This window comes from Gekko japonicus, unplaced genomic scaffold (genome assembly GCF_001447785.1).
Source record: "Gekko japonicus isolate JY-2015 unplaced genomic scaffold, Gekko_japonicus_V1.1 scaffold540, whole genome shotgun sequence".
NCBI classification, from domain to species: Eukaryota; Metazoa; Chordata; class Lepidosauria; order Squamata; family Gekkonidae; genus Gekko; species Gekko japonicus.
Genome location: NW_015173690.1, coordinates 430,476 through 447,293, shown reverse-complemented (window position 1 = coordinate 447,293; position 16,818 = coordinate 430,476). Strand labels below are relative to the sequence as shown.

The 16,818-nt window shown below is 46.1% G+C and overlaps 1 protein-coding gene across 1 annotated transcript in view; it reads left to right on the top strand.

Annotated features, from left to right (window-relative positions):
• Positions 1–358: 358 nt before the first annotated feature.
• ZPLD1 (zona pellucida-like domain containing 1) overlaps positions 359–16,818 on the top strand; it is a 41,520-nt gene continuing 25,060 nt past the window's right edge. Inside the window, exons 1-2 of the mRNA XM_015423155.1 lie at positions 359–464; positions 14,049–14,269. Coding sequence (XP_015278641.1) covers positions 359–464; positions 14,049–14,269 — 327 coding nt within the window. The remainder of the gene's footprint in view (positions 465–14,048; positions 14,270–16,818) is intronic.

Here is a 16,818-nt window from a genome sequence, read left to right as displayed (position 1 = left end):
TCTAGTAGAGAACTTTGAATTAAACTCACCAAATTCACCTTGGCCAGAATCAGTGTGCAAAAATTACTGTGAACTGAATCCAGGAGAAATGAAAATATTGCCTTCTTATGCAGGCAAAAAGCATAGGCATAAGTAGACACATAGTCTGTAAATGATTTCTGTTTTGTGACATGGTTTTTCTGCTGATTGGTTATTCTTCCATCTGCAGAGAAAGGCTATTTCTTTAAAATTAGGCCAAGATTTGTCAACTGTCTCCCAGACTGATCCAGTAATCATGACATTTCTGTTGTAAGCATCTCTAATGAATAAACAAGCACACAGAATAATTGCCAAATGTTTTATTTTACTAGGTTTTGCAATGGAACAAGTATGGCTGCTGATCCTCCTGGCTGTAAAGGTGCTCGCAGTGACTGCACAGTTCAATGGATACAATTGTGACGCCAACCTACACAGCAGGTTCCCTGGTAAGTGTTAATTGCAACATATTAATTGCAAGTCTTTCGTTATCTTGTTTTCAAGGGATGCTTATTTGTAACCACTACAGATCTTTAAAGTAAATGAAGCATGGGGAGAAAGAAGTTCTCATTAACCAACCAATGGTGGATGAAATAACATAGAACTATCAGCCCTGCCATATGCAGATACAGCTACCAATAACGACAAAGGAGTTTCATTTGCTAAGGGTGAATTCAGTGCACAAATTTGTTGCCCACAGGATGTTTATTCAGATAGTTTACTTAGTAAAAATGCATATTGTTATCAGCAGTGATCTTTTTAGAGGCTATTTTCTTTTCAGTAGTGCAGAAATACGTTTTTCTCTGTGGCTTAGTAACAAGTTAATGAAAGAGAAGACAATCAGTGGTTGTTAACCAACATGGCTTATTGATCATCACCATAAACACTCTGTGCACAGAACTATCAACAAAGGGGGCTGGCACAGCTTAGGTGGTTATGATTTACCAAGCTGATCTCTATGGAAGCTTGTCAATGCTTCAGTGAACTCATGTTTTCCATCTATCCAAGACTGCAGGACAGAGTGTGGTGGGCCAGCAATATATGTTTGGTGAGTGGTGTTTAGCTCCCCCCCCTCCTGTGGCTTAAAGTAGCCCAGTAGATATAGCTGACTGGGGAAATTACTTAGAAACGAGGAGTTCACACTACCTTTCTCAGGATCAGAGCTCCAATCCTGGCTCCTATTTGTGGCCAAATTCTAAGTATGGCGTTCTGGTAATAGACTCTACTGCTGTTCAGCAATCTGCCTGGCTGCCTGGCCAGATACTGGTATGTTCCAGCAAACTGTTTACCTAACTTTAGGTAGCTACAGCACTGGCTATCACTGGGGCAGGGGGTGGGTGGGTGGAGCAGGTACAGAACTGGTGGTATCTATCCTCCCCAGTTTGCACCTCTGTGTGCCTATATGCCAGAGATTGCAAGCAAAATGTTTTCTCCCATTCCTTTAGCAAACATATCCCTAAACAGAACAAAATTCCAATCAAACAGTGGCTCCACTATGTATATATAAAATCAAATAAAAGTCCAGTTTATAGGCCATGCACTACCAAAAGCAAAATTTCTTTCTTGGCTGGCACCAGAAACTCACTTTCCCCAGTCTGAGAATGTTTAAGGGTGGGAAGGGGGAAATCTCATAGACCTTTTGGGGATGAAGTGTAGGGTTTATTTAGGGAAGCTTTTAAACTCCACTGTGGGAGAAAGTGCAGCAGGGCTGGACAGGGAAGTTAAAATGGTTTGGGAGCAGCTGAGTGGCCCCTGAAGTGTGGGCAGATCTACTTAGGGTTGCCAGGGATGGGTTAGAAAATACCTGGTGACTTTGGGGGTGGATCCAGGAAAGGGTGGGGTTTGGGGAGGGGAGAGGCCTCAGCACGGTACAATGCCACAGAGTCCACCCTTCAAAGTAGCCATTTTCCCCAGGGAAGCTGATCTCTGTCAACTGGAGATCAGTTATAAAAGTGGGAGATCCCCACCTGGAGGCTGGCAACCCCATTTGCTCCTGGCTGTCAGCTGGACGGTGGCCCACTGGGAACTTAACCTGTGAGTTAAATAGCCAATCAATTCTGAAGTGCAAGATATAAATACCCCCCCCCCAAATATTAATAAAATACATAAACAGTTTGCCTCATATATGACATCTATATCTTGCTTTCATTGTATATTTTCACTTCCTTAAAACATTTCATCCAGTAACCTCAATGGACAATGCATAGTGAACCCTATTACTTTTTGGAATGGATAGTGTTGCTTTTACTAGAGACTTAGTAAACAAAGTGAATAGTATATCAGTTGTGAATCAGTTATGTAGTAGGTTTGGAGACATGATGTTCCTCACCCCATTCTTCCTTTGAGCCTCCTGCCTACTTGTGAGGAGGTTCAGATTTTGAGTATAAGCAAAGATCTCCTCAGAGAAGTAGATGATGGCTAGAGAAAGTGTTTTCACTCCTCATGCCATATGTTCATGTTTTATTCAATTAAAATGGCCAGACTTCTGAACTTTATACTCAACTTTGCATTGTATAATTAAGTTCATTATTAGGAACAATGTTGGATTGGGCACTGATTTATGCTTGTTTCAATTTGTGCTTATATACCAGACATTCAACTAGTTATCTTAGAACCAGCTCTAATGATTAATTATGTAAAAATACAGCAAAGCTGCAAACATCTTAAAGGCACATTTTTACTTAAGCATGAAACACTGTGAGACATTTTCTTTACAGTTCCAGAATTGTATGGCTAATTCTGCGTGCATATTTTATCTGCGCAGCAGAAATTACCTTCAAAACTTTCTTCTGTTCTGAAGATTTCCCCCAAAAATGGTATTTATTGTACGTAAACAATTCCAAATCCTTATTTTGAAGTGAATGCATCATTATTCTAATTGCTAGCCGCACAAAGTCCTCAGTAACTTGTTGGCTACAGTGGATTATATTCTTGATTAAGCACAAAGGCTGTAAAAATAATGCTGATTCGAGATTTCAGTTCACATTTCCGCTCATGATTTAATGCATCACTAAAATATAGCTCAATCATGCTTCCACAACTTTATTGATTCAATAAAAGGGGTAATAATACTGGCAATTAATTTTTTATCATCAAATTAGTAGTAGTGCTACTCATAGCATGCTTGGGAATATCCCAATACTTAGAGGCTATCCATTCTGTAATGCTGCAACCTTTGGATTATAATTATCAGCAGGGGTCATTTTGTAGAAAAAGAGGTGCAGGAGCTCATTATCATAACTCATTAGCATAACTTATTTGCATATGCCACACCCTCTGAAATCACCAGAAGTGTGTCAGAAGGCAACACCCACCGCTCAGGCGCCACTGGACTGTTTTGGATTGTTAACTATTGGGGGGGGGGAACGTGCAGATCTGTCCTCGCAGAGGAGGGAGAGCTTGTACCTGAGTAAAACTTGGTCTTAAAGGTGTCACTGGACTGTTTTGGACCAGGGGACCGGGGGGGGGCCCTCTGCAGCTTACTTGGCTGCTTCTTGCTCTGACTGAGGGCTGCTGGGAGCAGGGGGTGGGGCTTGTTGCATGTGCCCACCCCCTGGGCTCTTTACTGCCGGAGCTCCGCTCCTGTGTGCTCCTGCAGGAAATGACCCCTGATCAGAGAACAGGAAAAGTCCTCTGTGCTGGTAATGCATGACTAAAGACAAGCAACTAAAGTTTGGACTGGTTACTTAATCTGTGAAATTCGTCCTTTACATCTCTACATAGGGTTGCCAGGCCCAGTCAGGCTGCCAGCAGGAGACTGGGTGGGGTTGGGACATGGGGTGGTAGCTGCCAGCTGACAGTGTGAAGTCACTTCCAGGAAAACCCGGAAGTGATGTCACACCTCTCAAGGAATTGGACAGAACTCTACTGTAAAACATTGTGGTTTTACCATAGAGTTTTGAACAATTCCTAGGCAGGTGGGTCATCACATCCAAGTTTTCCTAGAAATGATATCATGCCACTGGCTAATGGAGGTTTAAAAAATGCTGCTCAGAGTGGCAGCAGAAAACATTAGCTGAGGGCAGGAGGCTGGCAACCCTACTGCAACCCCTTCCATTACTGTGCTAGTCTGTGACGGTACTGGTTTAGGACGGTACTGTAAATGTTCTCAGATGCCTAGTATGTGATGTCATCTTATAGTTCAATTCTGAGTATGTGATGATAATAGTACTAGCTCATCACATTGGGGCATGTGTGCTTATGTAGTTTCCAGCTTTTACCCATGAGCACATGAAGATGCCTTATTGAATCAGTCTATTGGTCTGTCAGGCCAGTACTGGCTATTCCAGTTAACAGTGGCTTGCCAATTATTTATTTATTTATTGTATTTATACCCCGCCCATCCTGCCTATTTATTGTATTTATACCCCGCCCATCCCGCAAGCAGGCTCAGGGCGGCTTGCCAAGGTCTCAGGCAGGCATTTTCTAATCCAGCTGTTCCACTTGCACCTGGCTGGATGACCTTGGGCAAGCCATAACTCTGGCACAGCTGTTCTTGCAAAAGGGCAGTTTATGTCAAGAGTTCTCTCAGCCCCACCTACCTCACAGGGTGTCTGTTGTGGGGAGGGGAAGGGAAAGGAGTTTGTAAGCCACTCTGAGACACCTTTGGGTAGTGAAGGGCGGGGTATAAATCCAATCTCCTCCTCCTCCTCCTCTCATTTATTTTTGACCACTGATGTCGGGGAATGATCCTGGGACCTTCTATATGCAAAACATGTGCTACAGCACTGAGCCATAGTCCCTCCTCTTATGTTATTTTAACAGTGGACTATTGATTTGATTTTATTCCCCCAGGAAACTATGAATACAGCTTTTGCTTCAGTACAACAATTCATCCAGACAGTCTTCATGGCAATAACTAACACTTTTCTGGCACTTTAAAAATGTTAAATCATTAACAAGATCTAATGCATTCCTTGCTATTGAAATTAATGAGCCACACCGTGAAACACAAAGAATAATCACAAACTGTAAAGACTTTACTTAAAGGCTTTACTGTGTTCAACAATATTTACTCCATCTAACAGTGGTGGAATAGTGCTATTTTTTCCTTGATTATGAAACATTTCTTCTGTTTGCTACTTAAATATCTGTGATGCGGCTGATTCTCCTGGACTTCTTGGTGACTTTTGATGGCATCGATCATGGTATCCTTCTAGATCACCTTTCTGGGCTGGGGCTGGGAGGCACAGTTTTGATTCTGGTCTTACCTGGAGGGTAGGTTTCAGGAAGTGGTGTTTGGGGACAGCTGCTCAGCCCCTTGGCCTTTGGCCTGTGGGGCCCCATAATGTACCATCTTGTCCCCTATGCTTTTCAAAATCTACATAAAACTGCTGAGTGAGATCATCTGAAAATTTGGGCTGGGTTATCACCAATAGGCTGATGATACTCAACTCTATCTTTTGCTTCCAGCTGATCCCAGGGAGGTTGTGGAATATCTGAACCAATGCTTGGAGACAGTTTTGAAGTGGATTTGGCCTAATAGATGGAAACCTAATCCTGACAGGTTAGCCAGTTGCAGCCTGCTCTGGGAAGAAAAGATCTGGCCCTGGTTACATCTAGATTAGATTACTGTAATGTGATCTACATGAGTCTGGCCTTGAAAAGTCTTCAGAAACTTCAGCTGGTGCAGAATGCTGTAGCCAGGATGTTGACTGAGTGGGTCATAGCGACCATATCATTCCAGACTTGGCCCATTTACATTGATTTCCAATCTGTTTATGGGCAGAATTTAAGTGCTACAGGACTGCTTACACCCTATGGCCCTACCCAACTGCTATGGTCAGCTTTTTTGGCCCTGCTTGGGGTGCCCTGCATTCTGACATTAGGTGACTGGCAACTCAAGAGTGAGCCTTCTTGGTAATGGCACCACATTTCTGGAACTCTCTCTTTAGAGAGACTTGTCTGTCCACTTTTTAATGGTTTTAAAGATTTTTATAATGTATGTTTTTAATCTATTAACTGCCTTGGTGGCCCTGATGAGGGCTGAACAGTGGGGTATACATTTTGTACATTAAATAAATAAAATAACTATACATTTCCAGGATTTCAGGACAGTAAAAAAAATCCTCCTAGCAATCTTTCCTTTTACTGTTTGCATTGTTCAGGGTATACTTCAATTTAATGAAACTATATAATTAACTATTCAGTAAGTGAAAATACATATTTGTGAGCCATTTAAAACCAAGAGCAAATCATTAGTAACCACTGAACCTGAGTACATGCAAACTATGACTGCTGTGCAGAGCTAAGGTACCTCTTCATGTACAGAAGGCATTGACTTAAAAGCACATCTATGACTCAATAAATTGCTTCTTAAACTTTAAAAGGTTTTCATTAAAATGCAGAATTGGGAGCATAATTTCAATGGATAGAAGTCAAAAGACTTCCTGACCAAGTGCAAGAGCCCTTGCATGTCCCTAAACTTCTCTGAATCATGGGCTATATAAAAACAGACTGAGCATTTGTTGTGGTGGCCATTCTAGAAAATATTTAGAAAACTCTGGATCTGTACATGCAAAATGTGTTACCCCAAAGAAAGCAATAGCACTCAAAGAGTACAGTGCTTCTGCCGGCAGGCATACAATATCCCCGGAGGTGGACTCACCGTCAGGGGTCATTTCGTAGAAAAAGAGCTAGGGGGACTCATTAGCATAACTCATTAGCATATGCCACACCCCCTGACATCACCGGAAGTGTGTCCTCCCCACAGCCGGCGGCGACCTCCAGCGGGCACCAGCAGGGAGCTCCAGGCCCCGCCCTCCCGCACTTCACCCGGGGGGATGGCGTCCCCCCGCGTCCCCCCCAAATGACCCCTGCTCACCATTGTGGCCACTGGGACTTTTCCAGGTGGGCCAAAAGCCTCCCTCTGGGTCAGGCTCACCCAAGATTTACATGGCAAGAGGGAGTTGAGGGGGAGTCAGGCTACTTCTCCCTTCCTCCTTTGAGGGGGCTGGTTTGGAGAAGGTTAGGGGGCAGGGGCATTTTCCCTTCACAGTCCACCCCTGGTTAATGGAAGTATCATCTGTGATGATACTTTCTAGTAAATATCTTGGTTCCCATCTCTTCCTGCCTTGGCAAGTGTAACCATATCAGGTCCTGCCATTTAAGAGGCATCCTTTTCAGAAGACTGTTTGGCCTATTGTTGGCTCCTAAGTGTGGCTACTTAGTTCTGTGCATCTGTATTAACAACATATAAAGAGGGCTCCTGGTGCATACACATATCAGTGTCCCCTGCTGAATCAGGCTGTATATTTCAAAGCCTACAGTCTTAAACCTCCTTTTTGAAGCAAGTTCTGCTAAAATCAATAGCTTTTACTTCCAAGTAAATAGAATTAGAATCAAGTTATAGATGTGGGTGCTCACTGATATCTATGATGTTAATGTGACATTTGCTGATTTATTTTTAATCCTTTTTCCTAAGGGTTCGATCAGTATGCTTGACTTTTTCATGTTGTACTATTCTGAAGTTATCAGAGAACTTTCTACCATCTATAGCCTGCCTTGCTTTATTGATTACAATTTTAAACTGCTATTATTAACTGCTAGTTACACTTCCAGGACCAAATGAATTGAGTGCTCTGAATTCTCACTCCTTTTTTGACTAAATCCTACATTATGTAGGAATAACTGTGGGCAAAATATATATCTCCATCAAATATTGCTTTCAGAGGCAGAGATTTGTGTAAAGGTTGCATTATCAAGTTCTTTGCATATAACAGCTTTCCAGTACATATCTTGCATCATTTGGGATTGTTTGAGAACTTTAAATGGATCACTTTGTACAATAAGTGTTGTGTATTGAGCCTGAACTGCCCTTGCAAAAGGACTGAGCTTGGGATTCATAACAATAGATTGCTAGGATCCTAGAATGGACCAGTAGGGAGACAAGGATCCTAGAGTAAACCAGTTGGGAAACAATAGAGTGTAAATAGCCTATCGTTGGGAGTGGAGTGTTTTTGGGTGTAACCGTTTTCAGGCATAAATACCTGGCTTTGGCCAGGGATTGCAGTCTTCTTCTTTCTCTTGCTGAATCACTAATAAACTATGAGCTGATTACTTCTATGCATCTGAACCCAGTATATTTCACTGGCGATGGGATCCTGATGAGCGAGCCTGACCCAGCCTCCAGCACTGCACCGCACAACGATCTCCAGGACTCCGTGCCTTGCGTCGCTCCATGGGTCATGGCTGCCGCTCCGGGAGTCATTCCTGTGTTTGACCCCGCTCACCTTGAGCTTTGGGAAGCGTGGGTAGAGCAGCTGAAGTACTTTGTTTGGTTCCAAGGCATAGACGATGCCGACAAGAAGAAGTCACTCCTGCTCAGCACATGTGGCATTGCCACACTACGCCTAGCCCAGGGCCTCATCACTCCTAAAACCCTTGAAGCAGCTACGTATGATGAACCCATCAAGGCCCTCACCGGCCATTTTGCGCCTCAACCAACCAAGAGGGCAAAGCGCATGGACTTCTTGGCGCGCCACCAAAAGTCCGGTGAAGCAGCCACCAACTTCATGGCTGATCTCTGCAGGCTGGCCATAAACTGCGATTTCCCAGATCTCAAGGACGCCCTCTTAACACAGTCCGTGAACAGAAACTCCGCTGCAAACTCGTTGGTACCAACGAACTCAAACTGGACAAGGCACTATGCATGGCCACAGCTTTTGAAAAGGCACAACAGGATTGCCATGCCAACTCCGCGCATCAGGCCTCCACATCCCCAGTTTCGGATGTCTTGGACGAGGAAGAAATACTCCAGGTACGCCGCCCGGCTTGCCAGAACTCGCGCCCATTGTCCGCGATTGCCCGGAACCCATGAAGACCATAGTTCAAGTGCCTTGTGCCAGCTGTGGAGAAGAGTATGAATGCTGTTCCTGCCATTTCTGCGACTCTATCTGCCGAACCTGTGGAAAACAAGGCCACATCACATGAGCCTGCCACTCCTGAGGAAACCGGTGTCATCCAACCGCCCACCAGGAATCCGCAGAGTTACACAATACAGCCGTCCACCAACACCAGGTACTACACTTGCCCCAGGACACCCCTAAAAAAATTAAAGTAACTGTGTTAATAGAGGGGGCCCCTTGCAAAATGGAGTTGGACACGGGGTCCTCCATCTCCATCATCTCAGAAGAGACTCTCAGGAGGCTCTGCCCACAAGGGGGTCCCCGCCTAGAACTTGCAGGCTTCACCCTCAGAGACTTCCAAAAGAACCCGGTGGCCATTAAAGGGTGGGGCACGTTCCATGTGCAGTATAAGAACTTTGAAGGACTTTTAGATTTGGTGGTGGTGGAAGGGTGGCTTACTAGTTTACTTGGTCTGTCGTGGTTTGCTCCCCTGGGGTTTGGGATGACGGGGGTGCATCATGTGCAGCCTACGTAATTCAGCAACGTGTGCGACGAGTTCCTGGCCATTTTTGATGAGACACTTGGTCGCTACACCAGTCCGCCAGTCTCCCTAGACCTCAACCCAGCTGTATGCCCCATCCGTATGAAGGCCAGGCATGTCCCTTTTGCATTGCGGCCCAAGGTAGATGGAGAGCTGGACCGCCTGGTAGTGCAGGGGGGTTTAGAGCCAGTGCCACATGCCCACTGGGAGACCCCCATTGTCAACCCATTGAAGCCCAACAGGGACATCCGTATCTGCGTGGACTATAAGTGCACCATAAACAAGGCCCTGCAGGACCACGCTATTCCCATTCCAGTAGTCAGACATGTTTTGGCATCCTTGGAGGGTGCGAAGGTTTTTGGCAAATTGGACTTGGCCCAGGCGTACCAGTAGCTCCCTGTAGATGATGCCACCGCAGAGGCCCAGATGATTGTGACACACAAGGGTGTGTTCCGGGTGTGGCAGCTGCAATTCGGGGTCAGCGTGGCCCCGGGGATCTTTCGAAATCTAATGGACTGTCTGCTTAAAGGTATCCCTGGGGTCCAGCCATTCTTTGACGATGTTTTGATCACTGCTCCCACAGCCGAGACCTCCGCTGAGAGGCTGCGCACCGTCCTGCAGTGTTTCCACACCGCCGGACTGAAGGTGAAGTGGGAAAAATGCCTCCTGGGGGTTCCGCGAGTTGAGTTCCTGGGGTTCTCGGTCGATGCTCAAGGCAATCATCCGATGCCCAACAAGGTCCACGACATCGTTGATGCTCCAACCCCATCGTCTAAGCTGGAACTCCAGGCCTTCTTGGGGCTGCTGAAATTCTATCATTCCTTCTTGCCCCACAAGGCTGCAATCGCCAAGCCCCTGCACCGGCTTCTTGATAAAAAAGCTCCTTGGGTGTGGGGCCAGAAGCAGGCCGCCACGTTCTGGGCCATCAAGGACCAGCTCATCTCCAATGTGGTCCTAGCACACTTCAATGAGATGCTCCCCGTCATCCTCACCTGCAACGCTTCCCCGTACAGGGTGGGAGTCATCCTGGGACACCAGCTGCTCGATGGCCATGAGGTCCCCGTAGCCTACTACTCCTGCACCTTGTCTTCAGGCGAGCGCAACTACGCGCAGATTAAAAAAGAGGCGCTGGCAATCGTGACAGGTGTCAAGAAGTTTCATGACTACCTCTACGGGCGGCCTTTCACCATTGTGACAGACCACAAAGCCCTCCTGGGTCTGTTGCCTCTGGATCACCAGACCCCACAGATGCTGTTCCCCAGGGTCTATCTTCTTGGCCGGCTACCAGTATGCACTCATCCACAGGGCCAGTAAAGTGATGGGTCATGCAGATGCCCTCAGATGCCTCCCGCTGCCCTCCTGTGACCCAGACCAAGTGCCTGCACACCAGATCCTGCTCCTCGAGGACCTGCCTGACCATCCCATCCAGGTACCTGACGTGGCCTGCCACACCACACGGGACCGCGTGCTCTCCCGCGTTTTGGACTGGGTGGGGAGGGGTTGGCCCACCAGCTGGGTGGACCCTGAGTTCGCCATGTTCTTCTCATGCTGGGATGAACTGTCAGCCCACAAGGGCTGCTTGTTGTGGAAGCTGGGTGGTCATGCTCGCTCCGTTGTGCCAGCGTGTTCTAGCAGCCTTACATGAAACGCACCCGGGAATCGTGCATATGAAGGCACTACCCCACAGCTATGTTTGGTGGCCTGGCATGGACAGTGAAATTGAGGACTGTGTTAAACGCTGCCAGATGTGCCAAGAGTCCTGGTTGGAGCCCCCCAGGGCCCTGGTTCATCAGTGGGAGTCCTCCCACAAGCCATAGGCCCGCCTGCACCTCAACTTTGTGGGTCCATTCCAGGGTCAGATCTTCTTCATCTTGGTGGATTCGTACTCCAAATGGCTAGAAGTGGTGTCAGTCCCCTCCACATCATCCCGAGCAACAATCCACACCCTGTGGCAGATCTTCAGCACACATGGCATACCAGACGCCATTGTAACGGACAATGAGATGGCTTTCACCTTGTCCGAGTTTCGGGAATTCCCAGATAACTGTGCCATCCGACACATCCACTCCGTTCCCTTCCACCCCACAACCAACGGCCAGGCTGAGTGGATGGTGAGGACGACTAAGGAGTCCCTATGCAGGATTGTCCAGGGAAGCTGGGACCACCAGCTGGCAGCCTTCCTCTTTGACCAGCGGGTAACCCCAAACACAACCACCAGCCACAGCCCGCGGAACTCCTGATGGGAAGGTGCCTCACAACCCATTTTGATTGATTGCACCCAGACAGCACTCCAGAGCACAGTTGGGCCCCAGAGAATCAAGCTGCTCCCTGCAGGTTCTTCCTGGGTGACCCTGTCTATGCACGCAACTTCTCCAGTGGCCCAGCCTGGGTCCCCGCCAAGGTTATAAGGGTGACCGGGCCACAATCATATGAAGTGTCCACAGTCACAGTCCACGGTCAGAGGCTCCACCAACACATAGACCAGCTCCGTAGTCATCTCCTCCCCACTGAACTCGGGATACGTACACCAGAAGACAGTGACAAGGAGCTGCTAAGCCCAGAGGAGCCGGAGCCTGAGGAGAACATGCCCACTGGCAGCTCCCTGATGGTAATCAATGGACAGCCTTCGGAGGCCACCGGCGGAACACCAGCAAGAGTTGCCACCGGTGGCCCTGACAATGTCCTGGCGACACCACCTTCTCTCAGTCTGGCAACAGGGCTGGCCCCCGACACAGTTCCTGAGCCTGCAGCCCTGTCAGCGGAACCACGTAGCTCGAATCGTGAGTGGTACTGACCAGCGTATTTAAAGGACTTTGTCAGTTGAAGAGGCTCTGAACCTTGGGGGGAGGGGTGTTATGTATTGAGCCTGAACTGCCCTTGCAAAAGGACTGAGGTTGGGATGCTTTACAATAGATTGCTAGGATCCTAGAATGGACCAGTAGGGAGACAAGGATCCTAGAGTAAACCAGTTAGGAAACAATAGAGTGTAAATAGCCTATCATTGGGAGTGGGGTGTTTTTGGGTGTAACCGTTTTCAGGCATAAATACCTGGCTTCGGCCAGGGATTTCAGTCCTTTCTCTTGCTGAATCACTAATAAACTATGAGCTGATCACTTCTATGCTTCTGAACCCAGTATATTTCAATAAGGTATTTTATTACCGTTCTTCTTTCATGTCACTTTTATTCATATATACTGCATAGCATGTTTGCAGCTGCAATGGATACTTAACAGTGGAAAATGACTGGCAAAATTTAGGGTGTTTACACACCTTGAGGAAAAAGCATTAACAGAGAAGAATTACTCCCTTACATCACACATTACACATCAGATTACATATTGAACTCAATGGTCTTAAAAGGATGTAACTTTGTTTAGGATTGCACTGTAAATGTCCTTAAGGGCATGGAGGAGACTCTGGTTCTGGGCCACCAACTGCAGGGAATACAAAAATCGTAAAGGGGGAAAGTCACAATGCAGGCTACACAATTTATAATTTTTCATGTAGCTGTTACATCTATGAAGAAGCACCTACGCTGATATTTCCTCTGTGGCATTAAGATCTGCTGCTACAGCTTCACTCCGCATTCCTTTCATTATGGTGAGTAATTCTTCTCTGTTAATGTTTTTTTTCCCACCATAGAGAACAATGGAGGGGATAGGGGCAACCTGTTTGAGGACCCATAGAATTGGACCCCCTGGTCCAATGCTATTGAAACTTGGTTGGTATCTTGGGGAGAGGCTACAGCAGTTTGGAGCCTCTCCCTCAAACCCCCTCCCCTCCAGCCCCCAGAATATACGCTATGTTTTCGCCATTGACTTCAATGGCCCATAGGATATAATGGGGCTGAAATTGACATTAGGCTGGCTAAAACACTTCCAAATCTGCTGGTACTGACAAAACTGACATGTGGAAGTCTTACTGCCAGCTGAAATTGATTCTGCCCGATTCGGCGGAATCCGAATGGGCCAATTATTTTTTTTTGCACACCCCTAATGGTGAGTGATGGAGCTGCGGTGGCTCAAGTGGTTAAGACGCTGAACTGCAGGCTGTGGAAGGTCAGTAGTTCAGCGGTTCAAGACCCGGATGCCGCAAGACAGGGTGAGCTCCTGTCTCTAGTTCCAGCTCCTGCCAACCTAGCAGTTCGAAAGCAAGAAATTGCAAGTAGATAAATAGGGACCACTTCGGTGGGAAGGTAACAGCGTTCCGTGCACCTTGGTGTTTAGTCATGCCGGCCACATGACCACGGAAATGTCTCCGGACAGCGCTGGCTCTTCGGCTTTGAAACGGAGATGAGCACCGCAACCCTAGAGTCGGATTTGACTGGCTTTCGAGCAAGGGAACCTTTACCTTTACCTTTAATGGGGAGTGAGGTCTGTGACGGTGTACAGTCTGGTTTGTCATTCACAGTGCCTACTTTATGGAATTCCCGACCAAGGGAGATCCTTTTGTTTCAATAGGGACTGCTGCCACTCTGAGGATAATTTTGGGATTATGTTGGCATTTAAAATCGGTTCTACATTCATTTCATTGAGTTCTGTATGCCAGACTGAGTACGTGATTGGTCAATATACAATTCTACTGTTTTAGAAATTAATAAATAATTGCAGGCTCCTAAATGTGTTTCCTTTTCATTTTTATTGCAGCTGAACGAGATATCAGTGTCTACTGTGGAGTACAAGCAATTACTATGAAGATTAATTTCTGCACTGTCCTTTTTTCTGGTTACTCTGAAACTGATTTGGCTCTAAATGGGAAACATGGGGATTCCCATTGTCGGGGATTTATAAATAACAACACCTTTCCAGCAGTGGTAATTTTCATAATCAATCTCAGCACTTTGGAAGCCTGTGGGAATGCTTTAATGGTAAGGCAAGATCTTTGGAGGCTACACATTACTAACAGTGGTGGAGTGGCATATACGGCACAATGGAATTTATAATTGTATCAAATTTTTAAAAAGAATATTACTTTGAATGTTGGATAAATATTATGGCTGTGATATTTAAAGTACTTACTAGGACGTTCCTTTGAATCCACGGGGAGTTATTTTCAAGTAGGATTTAGGATCAGATTATAAATTTGCTAGAATGCTTACTATGCATCTGACTTTTTTTTAAATAAAAGGGGTATCCAACTTACTCCACTTTTTTGAGCCCACTTATAAAGTAACTCCACAGTACTCTTCCCCTCCCCAACACATTTTTTAAAAAGTTTTGTTGCTTTTTAAAACAAATTTTACAACAAAGATCATAGCTGGCTATTTTCACTGTTTTTGCATGTGGAAATCTACTAAATAAATGGTTTGGGACTGAGGTACCTCAAAGATTGCCATCTCCATCATGAGTCTACCATAGTTTAGGGGAGCTGAATAGGTTCTGCTATATGTTGCACTGTGATGGATAGATTAATCCTGTCCAATTCTGGAAAACTACCAATCCCCTCAAAATTGGAATGAGCATTGAGAGGTAGGGTTGCCAACTCTGGGCTGAGAAATTCCAGGACATATAGGGGTGGAGCCTGGGATGAAGGGGTTTGGGCAGAAGAAGGACTTCAATGGAGTGTAATGCCCTGCAAGGCAGCCAAGAAAACTCTGTAGTCTGGAGATAAACTGTGATTCCAAGAGATTTCTAGTCCCAACCTTGAAGGTTGGCAAACCTATTCAACAGGTAATAGCTAATAGGGATAGGCACAAACCTTTGTTCATGATGAATTTTGGCTGGTTCTGTAGCCAGGCCATGAACTTCCACAAACTTTTAAAGCAGTTCATGGAAATCGCAGCTTTTTTCTTCCCGCAAAAGCCGCCAAAATTGGTGTAGGAGCAAGCTGCTCCCAGCCGCTAAACTATTTAAGATCAGAAGACCTGGGGCTGCCGCCGAAGAAAGCCCTTTTAAACAGCTAAGCTTCACAGAACAACCTGCTCAGCACGGTTCAGCTGTTTAAAGGGGCTTTCTTGGGTTCGGCTCTGAGCCACTTAAACCCCTACTTTCTGCTCCCTGCGGAAAGTGGTGGGGAGCAAAACGCAGGGGTCACAAACCCATATGAACTTGTTTGTTTCGCGAACCAACCTCCCAGTTCATATAGGTTCGTGGGTCAGTTTGTGGTTCAGCCACAAACCATGTAACAAACCGAACAGCAAAAACATGATTGGTACCTATCCCTATTAGCCCATGGAACTAGGGCCCATGGAACCATGGTACAGCATTTGGAAGGGGGAGCGGAGAGAAAAGAAACAAATAGCAACAACAACAAAAAACTAAACTGCCATTTTCCTTCAGATGGATTTATTTATGTATTTAAAGCATTTTTAGAACACAAGAGAAGCCATGTTGGATCAGGACAATGGCCCATCTAGTCCAACACTCTGTGTTACACAGTGGCCTAAACCCAGGTGCCATCAGGAGGTCCACCAGTGTGGCCAGAAGCCCTCCCACTATTGACATAAGAACATAAGAGAACAGAAGAGAAGCCAATATTGGATCAGGCCAATGGCCCATCCAGTCCAACACTCTGTCACACAGTGGCCAAAAATACTAGGTGCCATCAGGAGGTCCAGCAGTGGGGCCAGGACACTAGAAGCCCTCCCACTGTTGCCCCCTGACTGCAGCTGACTTCTGCCCTCCCTCCTGGAGATCAGTTGTAATTCTGAGTGATCTCCACCCCTCACCTGGAGATTGGCAACACTGGTTCCACAGGAGGGAATGGCTGGTTGGGAGAAGAACAAAAAGAAGAAGAGATTGGATTTATATCCCACCCTTCATTCAGAGTCTCAGAGTGGCTTACAAAGTCCTTTCCCTTCCCCTCCCCACAACAGACACCCTGTGAGGTAGTTGAGGATGAGAGAGCTCTGACAGAAACTGCTTTTTCAAGGAGAGCTCTGACAGAACGATGGCTTGCCCAAGGTCATCCAGCAGCTGCAAGTGGAGGAGTGGGGAATCAAACCTGGTTCTCCCAGATTAGAGTCCACACACTTAACCAGTACACCAAACTGGCTCTCATTGGAGGGTGGAGTCTATGGCATCGGACCTGTCTGAGGTCCCTCCCCTCCTCAAACCTCACCCTCTCCAGGTTCCATCCCTCAAATCTCCAGGAATCTCCCACTTGGAGTTGGCAACCCTATCTCCTTCCCAGCCAATCATCAACCTTGTTGTAAACATTAGATTCCATGTCAAAAATGAAGTCAAATGAGGAGGAAGTTCTTGTATTTTATGTAATGAAATATGGAAAACAGTTAGGCCAAAGGACCCATCAAAACTGATTGCTTTCTTCTCAGCATAATCAGGAAACATGCCTCAATTAATAGGAAAACAATTAGACCAAATAGTTAACCAGAAATTGACAACTTTCTTCTTTTTCTTCTTCATCTTCTTCTTGAGCATATTCTGAACATATTCAGGAAATACATAAAGTTAAATA